At 37.1% G+C, this 24674-nt stretch overlaps 1 protein-coding gene across 18 annotated transcripts in view; it reads right to left on the bottom strand.

Annotated features, from left to right (window-relative positions):
• Window positions 1–24674, bottom strand: part of CCDC88A (coiled-coil domain containing 88A) — a 131819-nt gene that overhangs the window by 83735 nt on the left and 23410 nt on the right. For all 18 annotated transcript variants that reach the window (XM_054473900.2, XM_054473901.2, XM_054473902.2 and 15 more), the window contains exons 3-5: window positions 17000–17108; window positions 3174–3243; window positions 805–863 (exon numbers count right to left, since the gene is read on the bottom strand). In XM_054473900.2, coding sequence (XP_054329875.1) covers window positions 805–863; window positions 3174–3243; window positions 17000–17108 — 238 coding nt within the window. The remainder of the gene's footprint in view (window positions 1–804; window positions 864–3173; window positions 3244–16999; window positions 17109–24674) is intronic.

Raw genomic sequence — 24674 nt, 5'->3', positions numbered from 1 at the left:
ACTGTAATTATTATATGTATTTAAAACAGAAATGGGGTTTCATTATGTGACCAAACTGGTCTCAAACTCCTGGCCTCAAGTGATCCTCCCATCTTAGCCTCTCAAAGAGGTGGGATTACAGGCATGAGCCACCACGCCTAGCCCACTATAATTATTAACAGTACCTTCTTTGACTTTTGCAAGTGTCCAAATTTGGATAATAACTTAAATATTACCCTACCCAATCTCCTGACCTGAAAGAAGATATTATGAGAAAATCTATGTAAGGGATAATATCTGACACAAAGTAGGTATTCTATAAATCATAGCTATTATTATAGTCATTGATCAAAGAGCAATATAATAATAAACAAGATTCCTAAAACACTTTTCAGAAATTCTGCCTTTTTTACTTTTTTTTTCTTTTAAATAAATTCTGCCTCCTCCCTTCCCTTCTCTTCTCCCATCCCTTCTCCTAAAACATACACGAGTACAACATAAATCACAAGGATGTTTTGGGAGCAGTTTTTAAGGGCACCTCTGAAAAAACCTCAAAAACTTAGGGTCATTATAAGCCTCAGAATAAGGAAAAGAGTAATTAAACATTTTAAATGATATGACTATGATAATGTAACTAAATTCTGAAATAAAATAAGTGTTTTTCTTCAATGTAATCGCCTTAGGAGGTTATACAGTTATTGAAAATATTCTAACACGGCCTTTGAAAACCAATGGTCCATCTTTAAGTCTTTCAGAAACTACAGCCTGATAAAAATATATAAAGAGATTGTTAAAATGAAAATATGAAAAAATATTTTAACTTACCTGAACTGCACAACCCAATAAAAGTAAAAGCAGTTTTTTAACTTCTTCTGTGCCTTGTTCTAAAATAGAAACAATTATTAAGGACAACATTCTGCTATATTTTCAACTCTATTATATTTGGAGAATCACTTCTAGAGGTAATTACGCACAGTAACTTGAGTGAAGGATTCAGTCTAAGCATATGTAGCGGAGAATTCAAAATAGCAGCTCTGTGTATGTACACGGTGGTAACAGCAGAAGAAATGGGGAAGAATATCAATTTTGAAGGGCTAATGGATAAAGAGATTTCAAGGCTCTGTGCAACAAGTATGCTAACTATTAATCTACTCCTTTTCCATAAATGATTGTACTACCCCAGCCTGACAAATCAAGAACCTGCCAAATCAGGTTGATATAGGGACATGCCACAAAGGCAGCCAAAATGGCTCCTAATAGGTTTGGCTCCTCTTAGGCCTATTAGTGTTTGCTTACTTAAAACACAGATCTTATGATTCATCTCCTTATAAAATTTAAATGGTTTTCCACTGTGCATGTTCATGAAGACCAGAATCTTAAATGTCTGTTACAGTGAGGCTGTTAAAATAAATGTATATAACAAGCCAGGTAAAAGTTAACAATCTATAACAGAAATGGAGAGAATATTCCCTGTCCAACAGCATTCAACTAAGATTTTCTTAAAATATTCAATTGGAAAAAAATCACTTATTTGGGCCAGATTTTCACCACTGGGCCAATCTGTCTATGAAAAAGTCCAAATCTTCTTATCAGACATTTCCTTCTACTCTCCATGAAACAACCTACTTTATAGCTACGCTGAGCCATTAATCACCATTCTTCCCAAATATGCATATATACACACTCCTCTGCCTTAATACTACTCCCTCTGTCTGTCGTCCTTCCCCAACCTCCTCATTCCCCTAGTGAACTACTTGCTAATCACAATCCTAGGCACAGCTCTTATCATCTCTGTGTAGTCCTCCCTGATCCAATCATCAATGGTCCCCCACTCTCACTTATACGTCAACTTTAAGAGTAATTAATGGCTCCATATTTTATATGCCAGAACATTTGGTACATATTTCTACTTCATACTAATTATTACATGATTTCCCCATAATCTGTGTATCCTTCACCAAACTATAAGAGCTTCTAGAACATAGACCATTTATTTCCACTCCTGGTCCCTGTAACTTGGTAGGTACTTACCAAATGTATGTAGGATGGGAAACAATTCCATCCTACACGCAATTTTTTTCATTTTTAAATTTATATAATCAAACATCCCATGGTATCTCTAAAAACTATCTAAGCTGCTAATTCACACATCTAATTAATAGTTTCCTCTATAAAAATAGCTACTTGATTTTAGTTTTTATTTTGGTTTTGTTTGTTTTGACTGAGAGGGGGTATGGGCTGAAGAAAATATACTAATTTGGATAACATGTAGACTGTAAGGATAAGCCCATTGTTGAAACTGTTAGGTAGCTGCTAATTTCCTCAACTGTTCAAAAATTACAATTCTAAAATATCACATTTAAAATGTGGTAAAGGGCAGAACATTTTGAAGAAAAAATTTAAATGATCTAAGAAACTGCCTCTCATCTTTCCATTCAGAAGAAGTTTAATATAAATTAAAACATATCAGACCGGGCGTGGTGACTCATGCCTGTAATCCCAGCACTTTGGGAGGCCAAGGCGGGCAGATCACGTGAGGTCAGGAGTTCGAGACTGGCCTGGCCAACACGGTAAAACCCTGCCTCTACTAAAAATACAGAAATTAGCATGGTAGCTACTCCTATAATTCCAGCTACTTGGGAGGCTGAGGCAGGAGAATCGCTTGAACCCAGGAGGTTGAGGTTGCAGTGAGCCAAGATCGTGCCATTGCACTCTAGCCTGGGCAACAAGAGCGAAACTGCATCTCAAAATAAATAAATAAATAAATAAAACATATCAGTCAGTAAAACTTAAGATTCAAACAATTTTGGCAATGGTAGATAGTAGATATATGAATAGAAACCTGGAAATTATTTCAAAATCATTTCTTTTCTAAGGTAATATTCTTTTAAGTTTGTAACTACATCATCTTCTATACTTCTCTATAATGAGACACTAAAAATCGTCACAGAAAAGTATCTATTTGGTATAGTAGAAAAAAATACTGAATTTAATGTAAAATTTATGTCTGGTCTTACCTATAACTTACAAATAGTCTCAGCTTGTCTCTTTCTATAAAATGGAACATCACCTCCAACGTCTACAGTTGTGAAAAATCTAGTGAGTTAATGTATATAAGCTCTTAGTAAAAAATAAACATCATAGTATTACACAAAGGTTAGACATTACTTTCACAGGTTAATTTTAATACTTACCAGAAAAGGGATTTTTGCCAATGATTAAGACATTTGGCAACGACATCATGATTAATTGCTGCAAAGTCTCCTGTAAAAAAATATCCAACAATTGTTATATGGGTAACGCTAACTAGGTAATTATTCATCAAGCTATAACTTACGATTTGTACATTCTTCTATAGGTGTGCTATATTGCAATTAAACAAATATGGAAAAAGTTATATAAGGTCTTAAATCTTTTGTAACTTTAATGAATTAAATAACTAAAATTATAATACCAGAGAGACTTCAGTTAATTATATATCAGGCTGGGTGCAATGGCTTATGCCTGTAATCCTAGCACTTTGGAAAGCCAGGGTGGGAGGATCACTTGAGACCAGCCTGGGCAACACAGTGAGACCTTCGTCTCTACACGTAAACAAATAATAATAAGAAAGCTTTAAAAATATCAGATGTCCCCAAATTAAAGCATTCAAGTCAAAATGGTCTAATTATTTTTTGGAAATCTGAAGTTTTAGGTGCTAGAAAATTAAGAAACATTCCTCAATAAAAGATCGAGCAAAATTAAGAAACATTCCTCAATAAAAGTTCGAGCATGTGTGCTCTTTTTGTTCTTGTTAGTTCTCACTGAGGAAACTAAAAATACATCATACAAATTTATAACTACTGTCACTGTACATATATATATATATAAAATATGTTGGTTTTTTTTTTTTTGAGATGGAGTCTCGCTCTGTCGGCCAGGCTGTAGTGCAGTGGTGTGATCTTGACTCACTGCAACCTCTGCCTCCTGGGTTCAAGCGATTCTCCCGCCTCAGCCTCCCAGGTAACTGGGACTACAGGCGCCTACCATGATGCCTGGCTAAATTTTGTATTTTTAGTAGAGACAGGATGTCACCATGTTGGCCAGGCTGGTCTTGAACTCCTGACCTCAAGTGATCCACCCGCCTCGGCCTCCCAAAGTGTTGAGAATACAGGCATAAGACACCGCACCAGGCCATGTTTTTAATATAATAAATAAGAGAGCTATATTTTTAAAATGTCAACTGATATTAAAATTAAGAAACCTAATTGCTTTATTAAAAACGCTGTCTAATGATCATTTCATGAAAGTCAGTTCCTCCTCAGTGAACCATTATTTCTCTCCTCTACAACAGATGTTTAACTTCTGTAAAACTTTAGTTACAAGAATATATGTAGATTCTGAACATACAAGGTGATTCAGAAAGAACTGAATGCTTTCTAATTCTTCAATTTAGGTAATACATCAAGTATGCACCTTCTGTTTATACCACCTCTTCCTTGAAGAAATGAAGAAATACATTGTATCTGCCATTACAACCACTGACACTGATGATATGCAAAGGGTCTGGGATGAATTAGACTACAGGATGGATGGGTGCCATGTGATAATTACTGAATCTTTGCAATATTAAGGAATAACTGTGACAGATTCTTCATAAATAGACTACATGTTCAGATATAACTAGTTACTGAGGAATACGTTTTTGAAGGTATTCAACTCTTTTTGAATCCTTTAACTTAATACTATGCTAAGAAAGCAAATAACCATGAAAAATAACTATAAAAAGTTAACTTGTGCCGCTTTTTAAAAATTTCTAATTTTAGATCCACTAGAGCACTTACCCATGGTCAGTGGGTGGCATGACACCAGATGTTAATTAGAATTCATCTCTTATCTATAATTCTTTATAGATATATACAAGAAAGTTTCAAAAAAATTTTCCTCAGTATTGTATTAGCTCTTTAAAAAACTATTGCCAAAATATGCCTGCATTTAAAGAAAAGTACATACTCGATATATGCATCATGTTAGAATAAGTATCAAAAATTGCTAAAATCACTTATTCCAGGAATGATATAGAGTTTGGATATTTAATGAATTAGTTTTCCAATTAAAAGCAAGTTATCTCAAGAGAGAATATGCTATAGCTATGTGTGTAACAGCTAAATGGGCTTAAAGGAATAAATTTCTGCTTCATTCAATTTTTTTTTTGAGACGGAGTCTCGCTCTGTCGCCCAGGCTGGAGTGCAGCGGCGCGATCTTGGCTTACTGCAACCTCCGCCTCCCTGGTGCAAGCAATTCTCTGCCTCAGCGTCCCGAGTAGCTGGGATTACAGGCGCCCACCAGCATGCCTGGCTAATTTTTTTTTGTATTTTTAGTAGAGACAGGGTTTCACCATCTTGGCCAGGCTGGTCTTCAACTCCTGACCTCATGATCCATCTGCCTCGGCCTCCCAAAGTGCTGGGATTACAGGCATGAGCCACCGTGCCCGGCCACTTCATTCGAATTTTTAGTTTCCTTGCCTTGAAGCAAAATTATGAGGACTGTCATTATAGTTTTTTTTTGAGACAGGGTCTTACTCTTGTCACCCACGTGGGAGTACATCGGTGCAATCACAGCTCATTGCAGCCTCGATCTCCCAGGCTCAAGCGATCCTCCTGCCTCATTTGTTTTTATTTTTTATTTTTTATAGAGACAAGGTCTCGCTATGTTGCCCAAGTTGATCTTGAATTCCTGGACTCAAGCAATCCTCTTGTCTTGGCCTCCCAAAGTGGTGGGATTACAGGCATAGGACACCATGCCCAGCGAGATTTTTTTTTTTAAATCATAAATAAGAGAGCTGTATTTTCTTAAATCACTGTTTTGTCTATATCCTACTTTGTGAAGATAACCTAAGTCAGATGAAAGAGCCTTCAAATTCACTTTCGTAAAGAGAAGTTTTAATTTTTTATTTATTTTTATTTTTTTATTTTTATTTATTTATTTAGAGACAGAGTCTTGCTCTGTCGCCTAGGCTGGAGTGCAATGGCGTGATCTCAGTTCACTGCAACCTCCGCCTCCCGGGTTCAAGAGATTCTCCTGCTTAGGCCTCCTCAGTAACTGGGATTACAGGCACATGCCACCATGCCTGGCTAATTTTTGTATTTTTAATAGACAGGGTTTCACCACGTTGGTCAGGCTGGTCTCTAACTCCTAACATCGTGATCCGCCCACCTTGCCCTCCCAAAGTGCTGAGATTACAGGTGTGAGCCACCGCACCAGGCCGGGAAGCTTTAAATTTCAACAGACACTGAATTTTTTTAAAAGCTTTATCTTAAAGATGTTAGAGACAAAACTCATTTACGTCACTTATTTTTGAGTAACGAGTCAAAATTGATAGATCAACTGGAAACAACAACTTACATTCCCAAGGCAACTAGTTTTACTGATTTACTATGTAACATTCTATGTTGGTACACTGTTATAAGCAAAATTGTCCCAATGGATAGTAATCTTCAATGTGGTCCACTACCTCTTTCCTCCACCTTCTTCCTCAGCTGATTCTCCACTTCCTGCCTACTCTGTTCCCCAATGCTCTACTGTTAATTCAGTCCTCCCACAAAGATGAAAGCAATCTCACACACTCTTTACACCATATGGTATCACCAAAGACTTTTTGTGTTATCAATAATACAATTTCATCTTTACACTATGAAGTCTATGTTCGGATGATGCAAATTGCTAAATTCAAACTTACCTCCATATCATCTAAAAATGTACTCTAGTATAGTAGAATCTAAATGACCAGTACATTGTATTTGGGTAGAATGAAGTCAAAACACCCAGGCTTAAATTTTAGCTCCATGATGTACAATACATATGCCTTTTTTTGGGAGAGGGTAGGAAGTGAAACAAAAGTAAAAAGTTTCAAAAATGATGATTATTTAAAAACCTTAGAGTTAATGGGGAAAAACTCTTTTTTCAAGTATTAAGTTATGTCTAAAAGTACTAACATTAGGTTGAAAAAAGGCAGCTAAAATTATACAAATTTTTAAAAAGCAAATTATTCTAAAATGTCTTATTGGTTACCCTATGGGTTCTTCAGAGGATTTTTTATATATATATACTTCTTTTTTTTTTTTTTTTTTGAGACGGAGTCTCGCTCTGTCACCCAGGATGGAGTGCAGTGGCGCACTCTTGGCTCACTGCAACCTCTGCCTCCCAGGTTTCAGCGATCCTCCTGCCTCAGCCTCCCAAATCGCTGGAATTACAGGTGCCCGCCATCACGTCCAGCTAATTTTTGTATTTTTAGTACAGACGGGGTTTCATCATGTTGGCCAGGCTGGTCTCGAACTCCTGACACTGAGTGATCCACTCACCTTGGTCTCCCAAAGTGCAAGGATTACACGCGTGAACCACCGCACCCGGCCTGGATTCTAGCTATATTTTTGTAAGAAGTCTTTTTATTTCCCCATTCCAATTTTATGAGTAATATTAAAAAATATACAAGACATAAAAGAGAGTAGATGCTTAAAAACTGACTATTGTTAAGATTTATTATATCATCATAGACTCCCCAGACTCAACTTAGCTCTAAAGAAATTCATCATTAAAGTATTAAAGAAATGGAAAAAGAATATATAAATGAGCCCAAGATGAGTTTACTAAGACGAGGAACAAATTAACAAACAGGGCAAAGTTGATAATGCATGTATATAAACTAGTGAAGATACTTCAATTTGTTAACTCAAATTATAAGAAACCTCTAAAAATAAACGGAGAAATTAAGTATTTCAGCAATTCAACTGAAAGAGAAAAAGGTTTTGAGAAAATCAGGGCAGTCACTTATTCAACAAATATTTATTGAATATCAATTATCTGCCAGACGTTCTAGACACTGAAAATACAGCAGTGAATAAACAGAAATCCTTGTTCTCATGGAATTTACATTTTAGTAAGAGAAGACAGACAATAAAACAAGTGTTTTTGGTGATAAGTGCTAAGGATAAAAATAAAGCAGAGGGGCCGGGCACAGCGGCTCACGCCTGTAATCCCAGCACTTCGGGAGGCTGAGGTGGGTGGATCACCCGAGACCAGCCTGATCAACATGGAGAAACCTTGTCTCTACTAAAAATAGAAAATTAGCCAGGCATGGTGGTGCATGCCTGTAATCCCAGCTACTCAGGAGGCTGAGGCAGGAGAATTGCTCGAACCCAGGAGGTGGGGGTTGCGGTGAGCCAAGATTGCGCCATCGCACTCCAGCCGAGGCAACAAGAGTGAAACTCCGTCTCTAAATAAATAAATAAATAAAAAAGCAGAGGCCAGGTGCAGTGGCTCATGCCTGTAATCCCAGCACTTAGGGAAGTCAAGGCGGGTGGATCACTTGAGGCCAGGAGTTTGAGACCAGCCTGACCAAGATGGCAAAGCCCTGTCTCTACTAAAAAAAAAAAAAAAAATAGCTGCATGTGCTGGCACATGCCTGTCATCCCAGCTACTCGGGAGGCTGAGGCACAAGAAGCACTTGAACTTGGGAGATGGAGGTTGCAGTGAGCCGAGATTGCACCACTGCACTCCAGCCTGGGCAACAGAGCGAGACTCCATCTCAAAAATAAATAAATAAATAAAAATAAAGCAGAGAATGAGAAAGAGTATTGGTGGAGGTGGAGATGAGGAGAATGTTAAAATTTTTAAAGATATTCAAGTATTCAAATATAGAGATATTGAATGTTTTCAGGGCCATTAAAGCAAAGTTTCACTAAATAAGTGGAAATTCTATTCTGGCATGAAGACATTTTGAAAGATTTGGAGAACTACAATCATTAATAAAAGACAGAAAAAAGAAAGAACTCGCAGAGATTATGGTAATAGGAAAATAATAAGCAGACGTTCCTTGAAACATATTACAATTTCATTTCCACCACATGTTAGCTGGCTTTGTATAACTTTTTTCATTTAAAAATGGTATATTAACCATTTTTAAAAATTTTTTCTTTATTTTTTTGACACAGAGTCTTGCTCTGTCACCCAGGCCAGAGTGCAGCAGCATGATCTTGACTCATTGCAACCTCTGCCTCCTGGGTTCAAGTCATTCTCCTGCCTCAGCCTCCCAAGTAGCTGAAACTACAGGTGCATGCCATCATGCCCAGCTAATTTTTTGTATTTTTATTGGAGACAGGGTTTCACCATGTTGGCCAGGCTGGTCTCAAACTCCTGACCTCAAATGATCGCTTGCCTTGGCCTCCCAAAGTGCTGGGATTACAGGCATGAGCCACTGCGCCCAGCCAACCACAGTTTTTAGTTGACCATCTAAAACTCCTTTTTATTGATATATAGGCATGCACCGTGTAATGACATTTTTGGTCAACAATAAACCATATATATGATGGTGGTCATATAAGATTATAAAACCATAGTTTTACTATACCTTCTCTATGTTTAAATGCACAAATACCATTGTGTTACAACTGCCTACAGTATTCAGTACAGTAACATGCTATACAGGTTTGCAGCCTAGGAGCTATAGGCTACACCATATACCGTAGGTGTGTAGTAGATATATCATCTACATTTGTGTAAGTACACTCTATGATGTTCGTACAATGACAAAATTGCCTAATGACACATTTTTCAGAACATATATTCGTTGTTAAGGTACACAAGACTGGCTGAGCATGGTGGGAGGCCGAGGCAGATGGATCGCTTGAGCTCAGGAGTTTGAGCCAGCCCAGGCAACATGGCAAAACCCTGTCTCAACAACAACAACAACAACAACAAAATTTGCCGGGTGTAGTGGCATGCGCCTGTATTCCCAGCTACTAGGGAGGCTGAGGTGGGAGGATGGCTTGAGCCCAGGAGGCGGAGGTTGCAGTTACCCAAGACTGTGCCACTGCACTCCAGCCTGGGCAACAGAGTGAGACCCTGTCTCAAAAAAAAAAAAAAAGTACACACGACTATACAGACTATACATTACAAATTTTTGTGAATTAAAGCTTATGCTGCTAATGCATTGTAAGAAAGACTACTTCACAAATATGCCAGATATAAACATTATTTAGTTACTATTCAAAGATAATTTAAATTAGCCTTTCCTTCTTCCTAGAAATTATCCATAATTCTTTCTTCACAGTAAGAAGTTAACACTTCTGGCAAAGGTCAGGCCTCACTTCGCTTTCCTGAATCACCACATAGAGTAAAACACTGTTACTAAAACTGCATAATTCTACAGAATTAAAAATATGTTCAAAGAATTCTAAAATACACGGAAATGACAGTCCCTCTTTTGAGACTCTTATAATCTGCTTCTAAAATTCAGTACATGACAACATTTATCATATTATTACGTATCTGTCATTTTATCCATGTTACTAGTGAAGAAAATTAAGGCTATTTTATCATATTTTCGTAGATTATAGGAAAAAATTAAATCAATGGCATTAAAAGGAAAGAATACCTGACCAGTGTCAAAACTATGACGGAATATAAAACATTTGTTTTATAACACACATAGAATCTCATTTTCTTGGCTACTGAATTTTATTAACACTCCAAATGTTGCTTATTATGACAGACGTTAAAGAAAAACCTAAAAAGTATCTATTTTTTTAGACGTTAAAGAAAAACTTGAAAAGTATCTATTTTCTGCAGCAACTGGATTAATGGTACTGGAATTTGTTCTTTGTTTTTGATACTAGTGACATCATACCATACAAACACTTCCTAATAAATTTCCTAATTATAACATGTTCTTTCCTTTGCAGCCTCAAATGGTTCAGATCATTATTTTAGTGGTGTTTGAACAACAATGTTCTTCATTTAATACTTATTCAAACTGCTGCCAATATAGTCACACCAAACACTGGCTATGACAGGGTTCTATAGACAACTAAAATTTTTTTACTTGTAAATGCTGTCTCTGATACTGAAATTCACCATCTCTCCCTTATTAACAGGGCTAAAAATAACTTTAAAGAAAAATAAATTTTTTAAGAGCCTAGCTAATTTTACATAACAGCTATAATTTACTTTATTTTCTGACTTGAAAACTTTTGAATATTCATTTGCAAGACAAAAAGGTGTTTGCTATGGATCAAGTGATTATGTGAAAAGGTCTGAATTGCCATTTAACCATAATGAAGTATATCTTTGATAAACTTTCTGATAATCTAATGTTACCACTTATCTCTCTCATGACCACTCATATTACTACTTCATTAGTCTTATATTATTTATCACAACAGAAATTATTTTGTTTAGTTTTTTACTCATCTATTATTCCTCTACTAGTACCATACATAGTTCCATGAAAATAGGGACATGGTATGTCCTATGCACCACTGTAGCACCAGTACCAGGTAGAATATCTCGCATTCAAGAAATGGGAGAGGGAAAATGTGAATGACATTAGAATTTGTATTGAGCTTTTACAGGTTCTAAATCATAAAAATGAAAAAAAAAACAAAAGAGTACTGACATTTAAATTTACCTATTATTACTGAAAAGATAAATTGAAATAATCCTCCCTCCAACAATCATCTTAGGGTATTCTGTCAATATTCTTTTCTCCCTGGGAATCATCTTTACAAGATGACCTTGATGCTAACCAACCTATCAAAAAAATTTTTGGGAAACATACACTTTTGAATTTTAACTTATCCAAATTCACTTTCCCCTTTGTGAGTCAGAACAATCAAAATGTACTAAAATGGCCCAGCACGGTGGCTCATGCCTGTAGTCCCAGCATTTTGGGAGGCTGAGGAGGGAGGATCACCTGAGGTCAGGAGTTCAAAACCAGCCTGGCCAACATGGTGAAACCCCGTCTCTATTAAAAATACAAAAAAATTTAGCCAGGTGTGGTGGCAGGTGCCTGTAATCCCAGCTACTCAGGAAGCCGAGGCAGGAGAATCGCTTGAACCCAGGAGGCAGAGGTTGCAGTGAGTCAAGATCGTGCCACTGCACTCCAGCCTGGGCAACATAGCGAGACTCCGTCTTTAAAAAAAAAAAAAAAGAAAAGAAATACTAAAATACTAAATACTAAAATACTTCGCCTCAAATACATCTTCTCAGGGGCATATGACGTACACAAAATTTAATAGTTTTCTACAGTCGTTCCCCAAAATCTGATTTTTCTAAGAGAAGGTAATTTAAGAGCTGATGAGAATTCCATTGATTTGGAAAATATTAACTTGCAATGTGTCATATACTAAACCAGACCCTCTCTAATATAACAAGAATAAAAAAATTGTTTCAGTAAGTCTATTAACTGTATATATAAAATGTCTGACCTATTTCTGAAGACAATTTAAAGTATTGGTTGGTGCGAAAGTAACTGCGTTCAAGACTACAGTGAGCTATGAGCTACGACCGTGCCACTGCACTCCAGCATGGGCGACAATACCAGACTCTGTCTCAAAAAATTAAAAAATATAGCATAGTGACACACATGTGTAGTTCCAGCTACTTAGGAGGCTGAGGCGGAAGGATTGCTTGAGCCCAGAAGGTCTTAGCTACAGTGAGCTGTGACTTAGGCAACAAAGTAAGACCTTGTTTCAATCAATCAATAAAAAATGTAAACACATAAATACATAATTTATAAACACATAAAGAAAAAAAAAAATCCAGGTGGCGCAGAGGTTGCAGTGAGCCGAGATTGCACCACTGCACTCCAGCCTGGGTGACACAGCAAAACTCCATCTCAAAAAAGAAAAAAAAATCCAGAAGTGTATACATATTCAGGTGATAATAGTGGTAATTTCCTGGCACTAAAACTATGTCTGTATTATCTATTTTTTTCTAATTTTCTACACTACAACAATATTGCTTCTATATGAACTTGCTTAAATATATATATTTAATTATAAATATATTTAATTATATATTTAATATTATATATATAAATTATATATATACACATATATACATATATACACACACACACACACACACACATATATATATATATATTTTTTTAAGACAGAGTCTCGCTCTGTCGCCCAGGTTGGAGTGCAGTGGTGTGATCTCTGCTCACTGTAACTTCTACCTCTCTGGTTCAAGCAATTCTTGTGCCTCAGCCTCCCAAGTTGCTGGGATTACAGGCACGCACCACCACACCTGGCTAATTTTTGTATTTTTAGTACAGGCAGGGTTTCACCATGTTGGCCAGGCTGATTTGTCCAGTGATCCACCCATCTCGGCCTCCCAAAGTGCTGGGATTACAGGTGTGAGCTACCGCGCCTGGCTAAACTTGCTTAAAATAAAGGTGATTCAGGGTTGGTTGCACAATAAGCAACAAATCTGCTCTGAAGCAATGCATCCTTGACTTGACCACAAAGAATTGGCACAGATAAAGTCCCCCCGAAAAAATGAGTTTACAATTAAAACACACACATATCACTGCCACCCGCGCCACTGCCACTACTACTATCGCCACCACTACCACAAGAAACAGCAAGCAGAAAACAAAGGACACATTCAGATCCGTACATATTTCAGATTTCTGAATAATCAGATATGAAATCTAAAACAGAAAAATTTTAAATATCTGAATAAATAAAGAAAATGATTAATGAACAAAATGAAAAGGTAATGTAAAAAGAACCAAATCTTCCAGAAATGAAAGATATAATCAATGGGTTAAACAGAAGATTTGACACAAATAAGGAGTGAATTAGTAAATTAGAGAGTTCTGAAAACAAGACTCAGAATGCAGCACAAGCTTAATAAATAAAAATTTAATAAGCAAGAAATAGAGTAAGAAAGTCTAACATATATCAATAGAAATATTTGAAAAATACCAGATTAGTAGAATAGAAAAGAGCAAATATTAGAAGAATAAATACCAAAAGTAGCTTTGAAAGAAAAAAAGACAGTCTAGCTGGGCGTGGTGGCTCACGCCTGTAATCTCAGCACTTTGGAAGGCTGAGGCGCGTGGATCATCTGAGGTCAGGAGTTCGAGACAAGCCTGGCCAACATGGTGAAACCCCATCTCTCCTAAAAATACAAAAATTAGCCGGGCCTGGTGGCACATGCCTGTAGTCTCAGCTACTCAGGAGCCTGAGGCAGGAGAATCCCTTGAATCCGGGAGGCAGAGGCTGCAGTGAGCCGAAATTGCACCACTGCACTCCAGCCTAGGTAACAGAGTGAAACTCTGTCTCAAAAACAAACAAAAAAAAGACAGCTTAAGTAACAAAATTTAGAGATCTAACTTCTCTAGAGCAAAAAGAATCCAGAAAGGCCAGGCATGGTGGCTCACACCTGTAATCCCAGCACTTTGGGAGGCCGAGGCAGGCAGATTACCCGAGGTCAGGAGTTCGAGACCAGCCTGACCAATATGATGAAACCTGTCTCTACTAAAAATACAAAAATTAGCCGGGCATGGTGGCATGCGCCTGCAATTCCAGCTACTCAGGAGGCTGAGACAGGAGAATCACTTAAACCCAGGAGCCAGAGGTTGCAGTGAGTCGAGATCATGCCACTGCCCTCCAGCCTGGGCAACAAGAGCAAAACTCCGTCTCAAAAAAAAAAAAAAAAAAAAAAAAAATTCCAGAGACAGAAGAATTAAGTCTGCAAAGTATTGACAGAAAAATAATTGTCAACCTAAAACTGCATACTTAAAAGTATTTCATCCTAGTGCAATCACTCACGCCCACAATCCCAACACTTTGGGAGGTTGAGGCAAGAGGACTGCTTGAGCCCAGAGGTTCAAGACCAGCCTGGGCAACATAGTGAGATTCTGTCTCTTTTTTATTTTATTTTACTTTATTTTTTGTAGATGGTATTTTATTTTATTTTATTTTATTTTTGTAGATGGAGGTTTGCTCTTGCTGCCAAGGCTGGAGTGCAACAGCATGATCTCGGCTCACTGCAAACCCCGCTTCCTGGGTTCAAGAGATTCTCATGCCTCAGCCTCCTGAGTAGCTGAGATTACAGGTGCCCACCACCAAGGCTGGCTAATTTTTCTATTTTTAGTAGAGACAAGGTTTCGCCATGTTGGACAGGCTGGTCTCGAACTCCTGACCTCAAGTGATCTGCCCACCTTGGCCTCCCAAAGTGCTGGGATTACAGGTGTGAGCCACTGTACCCAGCCTTCTGTCTCTATTTAAGAACTAAAACAAACAAAGAACTATCTTCCAAAAACAAGAGTGAAATAAAGGCATTTTCAGACAAATATTCTCAAAGAAAAACATGCAGCTTGAGCTAAAGAAAAAGGGCTGGGTGCATGGCTCATGCCTATAATCCTAGCATTTTGGGAGGCCGAGGCAAGTGGATCACACGAGGTCAGGAGTTCGAGACCAGCCTGGCCAACATGGCGAAACCCAGTCTCTACTACAAATACAAAAAAATTAGCCGGGTGTGGTAGTGGGCACCTGTAATCCCGGCTACTCGGGCAGCTGAGGCAGGAGAATTGCTGGAACCCAGAAGGCGGAAGTTGCAGTGAGCTGAGCTCGTGCCACTGCACTCCAGCCAGGGCAACAGATTGAGATTCCATTTCAAAAAAAAAAAAAAAGAAACATTGGTTTTATTTATTTAATAGTACTTCTCAATATTTAATTTGTAGGGTAAAGAAAAAAACCCTAAAATACAAGACAAGAAGAGCTTAAAAGTCATAAAAGAGAATGACTAGAATTAAAACATTCTAAAATCATAGCACTATTCCATAAAAGGGTAAAGATACTAATTAATTTTGGCCTTTCCTATGTTTAGGTATAAAATGTATAATTTTGAAAGTCACCTCTGAAAAAACAGGAAGAGTGAAAAAATTTTAAACCAGGAGAAAGGAAAAACATGTAGAAACAATTATTGATAGGCCGGGCATGGGGGCTCATGCCTGTAATCCCAGCAGTTTAGGAGGCTAAGGGGGGCAGATCACTTGTGGTCAGGAGTTTGAGACCAGCCTAGCCAACATGGTGAAACCCTGTCTCTACTGAAAACATAAAAATTAGCTGGACACGGTGGCGTGCACCTGTAGTCCCAGCTACTCAGGAGTCTGAGGCAGGAGAATCGCTTGAACCCAGGAGGCAGAGGTTGCAGTGAGATGAGACTGCGCCACTGCACTCCGGCCTGGGCGACAGTGAGGCTCCATCTCAAAAAAAAAAAGAAAAAAGAAAAAAAAAATTGGAAAGGAAAAGAAACAATTACTGATAAATAATCAAATTCTTCAGGAAGATTTAACAATTTTAAATTTATTTGCACCTAATAACAGCTTCAAAGTCTATAAAAATTCATCATCATATGGGATATTTCAACTCCTCTTTCTCAATAACTAATCACTCAAAAGACAAATCAACAAGGCTGTAAAAGATTGGAACAATACAATTAACAAACAAGGTTGCTCTCACTCTGCACCCAAACAATTGGAGGATACATACTTTTTCAAGCACACATAGAACTTTAAAGAAAACTGACAACAACATACTAGGCCAAGCTAAGCAATTCTTCACAAATATCAAAGAATCAGTATTATACAAACCACATTCTTTGACCAAAAATCAAAAGCAAAAAGGTTACTTGAAAAATACCATGTTCAAAAATTTAAAAGCATACTTCTAAGTAACTCATAAGTGAAATAAATCACAGCAGAAATTAGAAAATGCATAGAAATAATAATCTTTTAAAATACACCATACCAAAATTTATGCAATGCAGATATAGCAATTCTGAGAGGTATATTGAAAGCCTCAACAATGTTCGTATTTAAAAACTAAAATATGCATCCAATTCAGGTTTTTTTTTTTTTTAAAAAATGGAAGTACACTTTTCAAAGGCATAATTCAAGAAGTCTAACAACAAAATGTTACACTATGCAAGTTCTCAGGAAACTGGGACCTGACTTTTAAAACATAAAATACAACAGTCATTTGTAACATTAGAAAATTATTAAGTGCTTGCTTAAGCCTTTAACATTCATAAAAAATAAACTATCTTATTTACTACTCTAACTCTAGCAAATAGATCAGAACCTAGCATATAATAAGCATTTAAATATTTGTGAGATGACTGATACGAAATAATACAAAAATGTAAGTAGTTATTAAAACCCCAGATTTTTAAAAAGAGTACTTACCTGGTAATAAAATTTTATCTGTCTCACCAAAATGGAAAGATTCTGCATTCTAAGTGAGGCATCATTATTGACTTTTTTATTTACTCTCTGACTCTCCAATTTAGGATTACTGTAAGAAATACAAAAATACTTTAAAATTACATAAAATACTACTATCAACCTATATATAATTAAAATTAATCATATAATACTTTATTTAAATAAATTGTGTGCTCATCTGCATTAACAGAGATGGTCCAAAAGGGCAGATTACTACTTTGACATGTATTCTGTGCTTCTAATCAATACAAATGCAACTGATTTCCCAAAGCAAGAACAAAATTAATTTCAAACCTAAGTCAGATGCTGCCTTTCATTGTCATGCTGCCACTCCACATTCCTGGGATGAATAACTTACTATTTCCTTTGAATATATAGTTCTATAACACAAAATAAATCCATTTAAAATATGGGCTAATAATAACCAATAAATGTTATTTCTCCTCACTGGGTAATAGGGATTATATCTGAACAGGCAATGTCCCAGAGAAATTCAAGGTTAAAGTGGATGACACAGGTTAGTACTTTTATCTTGGGTAAAACTGTAGATTCAATGAAAGCAAAGGGCTCAATAATCCTGAGGGAGCAGAAACTGCAGAAGAAAAATAGTCAAGCCAACCATGGTTTAGAATGGGAAATTGTGGCACCTCCACACAAGGATGCAGGAAAGTCAAGAAATTGACACCCATCCAACAGGAAATAGAAACTGAATAGAAACGCCTCATTCTTTAATCTGTTCCCTTTTTACACAGTCCATTGCATTCCTAATGCCTTCAGTTCCTTCCCTAAACAGATTAGACCAATGCCAGTCCAATGCCTTCAGTTCCTTGCCTAAACAGATTAGAATCTATGGTGCTTTATTTCCGTAATTCTCAAACTTTTAGGTCTCGAGACCCCTTTGTAACCTTAATTGATGACTCCAAACAATTTTTGATGTTGTGGGCTATCTTTAATTAATACTTAGTGTGTTAGAAATAAAGACTGAGGTAGGGCACGGTGACTCACGCCTATAATCCCAGCACTTTGGGAGGCCCAGGCTGGTGGATCACCTGAGGTCAGGAGTTCAAGACCAGCCTGGCCAACATGGTGAAACCTCATCTCTATTAAAAATACAAAAATTAGCCGGGTGTGGTGGCATGCAACTGTAGTCCCAGCTACTAGGGAGGCTGAGGCAGAAGAATCACTTGAACCCAGGAGGCAGAGGTTGCAGTGAGCCAGGATCGCACCACTGCACTCCAGCCTGGGCTACAGAGCGAGACTCAAAAAAAAAAAAAAAAATAGAAATAAAGATAGAACATTTCAAAGTTATTTATGTATCAACTCACTTTAACAAAATAATAAACCCATTACAGGCTAACAAAACCAAACAAAAAGAACTTAGAAAACTGAGTGGTATCGTTTTACTATTTTTGTGTATCTCTTTAACGTGTGGTTTAACTTTTAAAAAACAGATTCTTATCTTTGCTTCTGCATTGAATCCATTGCTTATCATTTTGGTTCAAGTATATTAAGACATTTCACCCTCACATGTACTAAGAAGTGGGAAGACCCTATGGATCCCCAAAAGGATCCTCCATCCACACTCTGAGAACCACTGCTTCAACCATTTGCTTGCCACCACTCCCAATATCTTGATTCTTTTGTCCTTTGACCACATTCTTAATCCCCAACCTTGGATCAATTCAACCACTTATGCTGAGATTACTCAAGGGACTAGTTGAGAAAATAATGCAATCAAACTAAGCTATTAATAAAATATGAAGGGGTAGCTATTACAAAAAGGAGGAAGATGCCCTCTTGCCATAAAAAACTAGAAAACTGGACAAAGCATGAAAAAACTATTTTCAGACTTTGGACAGCAGGTAATGCAAGACTAGGTTCTCTCTAGTAAGGCAGTGAGGTGCTTTCCAGAATGAGGTACAGAAAAATGGGTAGCCCAAGTCTTGTTGAACTTGAGGAGACAAAGCTGGAGTTCATGGATGCTAAACTGACACATTCAGAAAAGAATACCAAAGAAAAGGGAGCTACACCAACAAAGAGCTCCAAAAATCTGCCTTTAAGATTTTGGCTTTGGCTTCACACAGGCATGGATGTAGTGGCTCATGCCTGTAATCCCAAGACTTTGGGAAGCTAAAACGGGAGGAATGCCTGAGGCCAGGTATTCAAGACCAACCTGGGCAATATGGTGGGAGCCTGTCTTGAAAACAAAGCAAAACAAAAAACCAACAAAATTTTGGCTAAATACTAAATTGTGCATGTATAACCTAAAACTCCACAAGGCTAAGCAGACATCAAATACAAGAAAGCTGTAAGCTAAACAATTCTCAGAGCTCACAATGTAAACAGAGAAATTTGAGTTGTGACAAGTAGAGTGGAGTAGCCTTAATAAACATCCAGAACATACAGCAGAGACCGCAGAAGAGTCATGTCTTAGAAGGAGGACTAAATCAGCAGCTGAGTAAAAGCTATTCAAGAACCGCACACCCAACAAAACAAGTCTTGAAAGGATCATGCTGATTGCAAGTAACTTGACAACCTGCCAAAACAAAGTTTGTCACTCTAAAAGGACAAGGTCCAGACACTCCAAAATATAATCATTACAATGTCCAGCATAAAATAAAAAAATTAATAGACACAAAAGATCAGGAAAATGTGATCTATAACCAGGAAAGAAAATGGAAACAGTCAACAGAACAGAAATGAAAAAGATCATGGAAATAACAGACAAGGACTTTAAACAGTTAATATAAACCTACTAAAGGATTCAAAGAAAGACATGAACGTTAAGTAGGAAGAAATGTAAATTATATTTTGAAAAACTCAAATGGGACGTCTAAAGCTGCAAAATACAACTATTTGAAATGAAAAATTCACCGCACAAGCTTAACAATGGATTAGAAACTGTATAGCAAACGATTAGTGAACTTGAAGCCATTATTACAATAAAAACAATCCAAAGAAGCATGGAGAGAGGGGAGAAAAAGCTGAAATGAATGAACAGAGACTAAATGATCTATGGGGCAATATTAAACACACATTACTACACAGTCCCATCTTAAGAATCCATTCATGTTTCCCTTCTTGTCCCAATAATGCATGGATGTTCTTTATAGGAAATAGATTCAGTTCAGAATCACACTTGGCATGTGGTAGTCTGAACTGCAATCTTTAATCTCTTTCAGGCTGGAGGTTTCTCAGCCTTTTGTTGATGTACATGAACTAGACACTTTAGAAGGGTTACAGGCCACATACTGCATAGAATGATTTTCAGTTGGGTTTGTCTGATAAGACTGTGTTGACTCATAATTAAGTTCAGGATATATATCCTTAACAGGAAAAACACAGAACAGATGCTGTGTTCTTCTCAATGCATCCTATTAATATATGGGCCTGGCTTGTTTCTGTGTTCTCCTTTATGTTTCACTGGTCTACCTATATATTCCCATGTCAACAGCACCACCTTAACAACTATAGTTATTTACATCTTGATGTGTAGTAGGGCAAGATGCCCTGACTAAATTGTTTTTTTCAATTTTATCTTAACTATTCATTCATGGTCCTTGATGATTTTTAGGATTAGTTTGTCATATTCTGCATATACAAAAAACAAAACCTATTATAAGATTTTGACTGAAATTGCACTCAATCTACAAATTTATTAAGAATAAACTGACAGCTCTACAGCACTGAGTCTTCCCACTGATAAGCATGGTGTATCTCTCTACATTCATTCAGCTCTTCTTCAAAACCATTTTATAATCTTCTCCCAGAAGGCCTTTTGTTAGATTTATTCCTAGATGCTTACAGTTTTTGCCATTAAAGTTAATGTAATATTTTTAAAATGTATTTGCTGATAGGTTAACGCTGATATGTGAATGCTATCATTTTTTGTTTACTGTTCTTATCTTTAGCAACCATGCTAACCTTTCTTATTCTAATAGGTTGTCTACTGGTGTTCTTGAAGGTCCTCTTGAATTTAATTTGTAGCTTTTCCATACTGATAATCAATTATGCCAACACCATTTACTAACGAGCTTACATTTCTCACTGATCTCAGATTCCCATATTAAGTGTAGGTCTCCTTTTGGAGTCTATTCTGTGCCACTAAGCCATTTGTCTATTTCTGTGTCATTAAAACCTTGTTTTACTATAGCTTATTACTATAGCTTTATTATGATCTCAATTCTACTAAGACAAGCCCCTTTCCTTTGTTGTTGTTTTTTCTATACCGTCTTCATTAATCGAACATAGTGATCTTTTCTATCATTTTAGGATATTTATAAAGTTCTACGAAAAACCTTGTTAGGATTTACTGACATTAGTAATATTAATTTGATTAAAAACTGGCATTTCATTTCCATCGGTAAAATTTTAAAATCTCCCCACAGAACTCTTACATATTTAAGGTTTTTTTTCTTACTTGGGTAAGAAAGTTTTTGTTGCTTTGTGAAATGGATTTTTTTTTCTCTTACATTGTCTATTGGTGCTATTGTATAACAGGAATATAGAGTTTTGATTTTGGTTTTTTGGGTTTTTTTTTTTTTTTGCGACAGAGTCCCAGTCTGCCAGGCTGGAGTACAGTGGCACGATCTCAGCTCACTGCAACTTCTGCCTCCAGGGTTCAGGTGATTCTCATGTCTCAGCCTCCTGAGTAGCTGGGACTACAGGCACGTGCCACCACGCCCGGCTAATTTTTTTTGTATTTTTAGTAGTAACGGGGTTTCACGATATTGGCCAGAGTGATCTCGGCCTCTTGACCTCAAGTGATCCACCTACCTCAGCCTCCCGAAGTGCTGGAATTACAGGCATGAGCCACCATGCCCAGCCAAAACTATAGAGTTTTTGAATGGTGAATTTCTAATTAACCACCTTTCAAAACTTAGTTTACTCGGTTCATGTGCTTGGGTTTTCTAGGTTAAAAAAAAATCACACCATCAGTAAAGGCCAGTTTATTTCCACCTTTTCAATCTTGCATTACATTTCTATTTCTTTACTTGCTGCATTAACAAATAGAAATGGAGACAACAGATATCCTTCTCTTGTTCTCTAATAGAACTGCATTTAATGTTTCACCATTAATGCATGATGTTTGCTGTAATTTTCTGATAGATATCATCTATGAGGCATTCCCTTCCATTTCTATTCAATGTCTGAATGGGTGCTGAATTTTATCCAGTATTATTTCTTATTTTTTTAATTTTTTTGAGGACAGTCTCCCTCTGTCACCCAGGCTGAGGTGCAATGCTATGATCATAGCTCACTGCAGCCTTTAACTTGTGAGCTCAAGAAGTCCTTCTCAGTCTCTCAAGTAGTTGGAACTACAGATGTGCACTACCACGCCCAGCTAACTTAAAAAAAAATTTCTCATTGTTCAATTCCCACCTGTGAGTGAGAACATGTGGTGTATGGTTTTTTGTCCTTGGGATAGTTTGCTGAGAATGATGGTTTCCAGCTTCATCCATGTCCCTACAAAGAACATGAACTTATCATCATTTTTTATTGCTGCATAGTATTCCATGGTGTATATGTGCCACATTTTCTTAATCCAGTCTATCATTGTTGGACATTTGGGTTGGTTCCAAGTCTTTGTTATTGTGAATAGTGCCGCAATAAACATACATGTGCATGTGTCTTTATAGCAGCATGATTTATAATCCTTTGGATATATACCCAGTAATGGGATGGCTGGATCAAATGGTATTTCTAGTTCTAGATCCCTGAGGAATCGCCACACTGACTTCCACAATGGTTGAACTCGTTTACAGTCCCACCAACAGTGTAAAAGTGTTCCTATTTCTCCACATCCTCTCCAGCACCTGTTGTTTCTTGACTTTGAGAACACATGGACACAGGAAGGGGAACATCACACACCGGGGACTGTTGCGGGGTGGGGGGAGGTGGGAGGGATAGCATTAGGAGATATACCTAATGCTAAATGACGAGTTAATGGGTGCAGCACACCAACATGGCACATGTATACATATGTAACAAACCTGCACGTTGTGCACATGTACCCTAAAACTTAAAGTATAATAATAATAATAATAATAAAGAATCCTAAAAAGGTTTGCCAAAGTGCTGGGATCACAGGCGTGAGCCACCGTGCCCTGCCTAAAAATGTTTTATAGATGAGATCTCTCACTATGTTGCTCAGGCTTGCCTCAAACTCCTGGCCTCAAGTGATCCTCCTGCCTCAGCCTTCTAGCTAGCTAGGATTTCAGGCACAAGCCACAGCACACCTGGCATATCCAATTTTTCCTACATCTACTCATCTGATCCTTCTCCATTAATATGTTAATGTAGTGAGTTACACTGTTACATCATCCTCAAAGTCCTAGACTATATACTCTCTCAGCTCCACTCTATGGTATAACTATTCCCTTTTATTGGTATATAACTCTGTCACAGGTTTTCCAATACTTGGTTTTGACTCCCACTTTCTCACTAGATTCTAAGTTCCATGACAAGAGGGACCATATCTTCTTATTCATGTTTTTATTTCTAAAAATTAGCATATTTGCTAACACAAATATTGTCTGGATAAATAAAAATAAGAATAAACAAAGACTAAGCATAGCGTTTTTTAAACCATTGCTTTCTATCGAAAGTTACGAGCTGACAATCTCCAAGATAACAACTCAGTTAGCAGGCTGGAATAGGTATTCTCATTAAGGTGTGTCTCAAAAATCAGTTGAATAATAGAGTCCTAAACTACAATTTGAGATCTGCAGAACAAGGAAGACTATTAGTAAGGCAAGCTATATCTGACCTGTGACTGATTTACGCTTATTGCAAGAAAATAGTGAAAAACTCAGAACAGCCCAAGGCAAATGAGAGTTTAAATGGAAAAGTGAGTCTCTCAAATAAAAGCATCAACTAGAACTAGTTACTTATAAAAACAAGGAGACTATATTGTAGAAGTCAGATCATGTGTCATGGCAAACAAAGACAAACAGCAGCATGGTCAAGAAGTCATGGTAAAACTGAAGGAAAAACCCTGTTTTATTTAGGCAATCAATTCTGGTATCTTTTTTTTTTTTTTTCTTTTTTCTTGTCTGGTATCTTTTTTAGTCAGTAAGTTAAACAAATACTCACTGAGTACCTAATGTACTGGCCACATTACTTAATGCATAAAAGCTTGGGTTAATCAAGCTATCATTGTGGAGAAAAGTATACTTGTAATTGGGAGAACAGAGTAAGAACAACAGCAGTAACAAAAAATTTAGGTATATTTACAGTTACATAAATTTAATTTGCAAACATTTTCAGTAAATATCTTTCCTCTCTACCCTTCTTCTACCTTTTATTTCTATTTTCTTTATTCTACATTTGAATCCCTTACATACCTCTCATCTCTGACTGTCTCCTAGTCACACATTGACCACATTTAGACCTAGAAACACTTTAGAGATACCTGGTTTCACCATAAATCAGAAAGCCAAAGTTCAACTAGTAACCTGCCTAGGATCCTAGAGCTCTTTTACTCTTTTAGTTTTTCCTTTTATAGCATCATTCAAGAAAACAAAGAAAAATCTGACTTAAAAAAAAAGGTTTCAGCTGGGTGCGGTGGCGCACACCTGTAATCCCAGCACTTTGGGAGGCTGAGGCGGGCGGATCACGAGGTCAGGAGATCGAG

Source organism: Pongo pygmaeus, chromosome 12, assembly GCF_028885625.2.
Source record: "Pongo pygmaeus isolate AG05252 chromosome 12, NHGRI_mPonPyg2-v2.0_pri, whole genome shotgun sequence".
NCBI lineage: Eukaryota > Metazoa > Chordata > Mammalia > Primates > Hominidae > Pongo > Pongo pygmaeus.
This window is presented reverse-complemented; position numbering and strand designations above follow the sequence as displayed.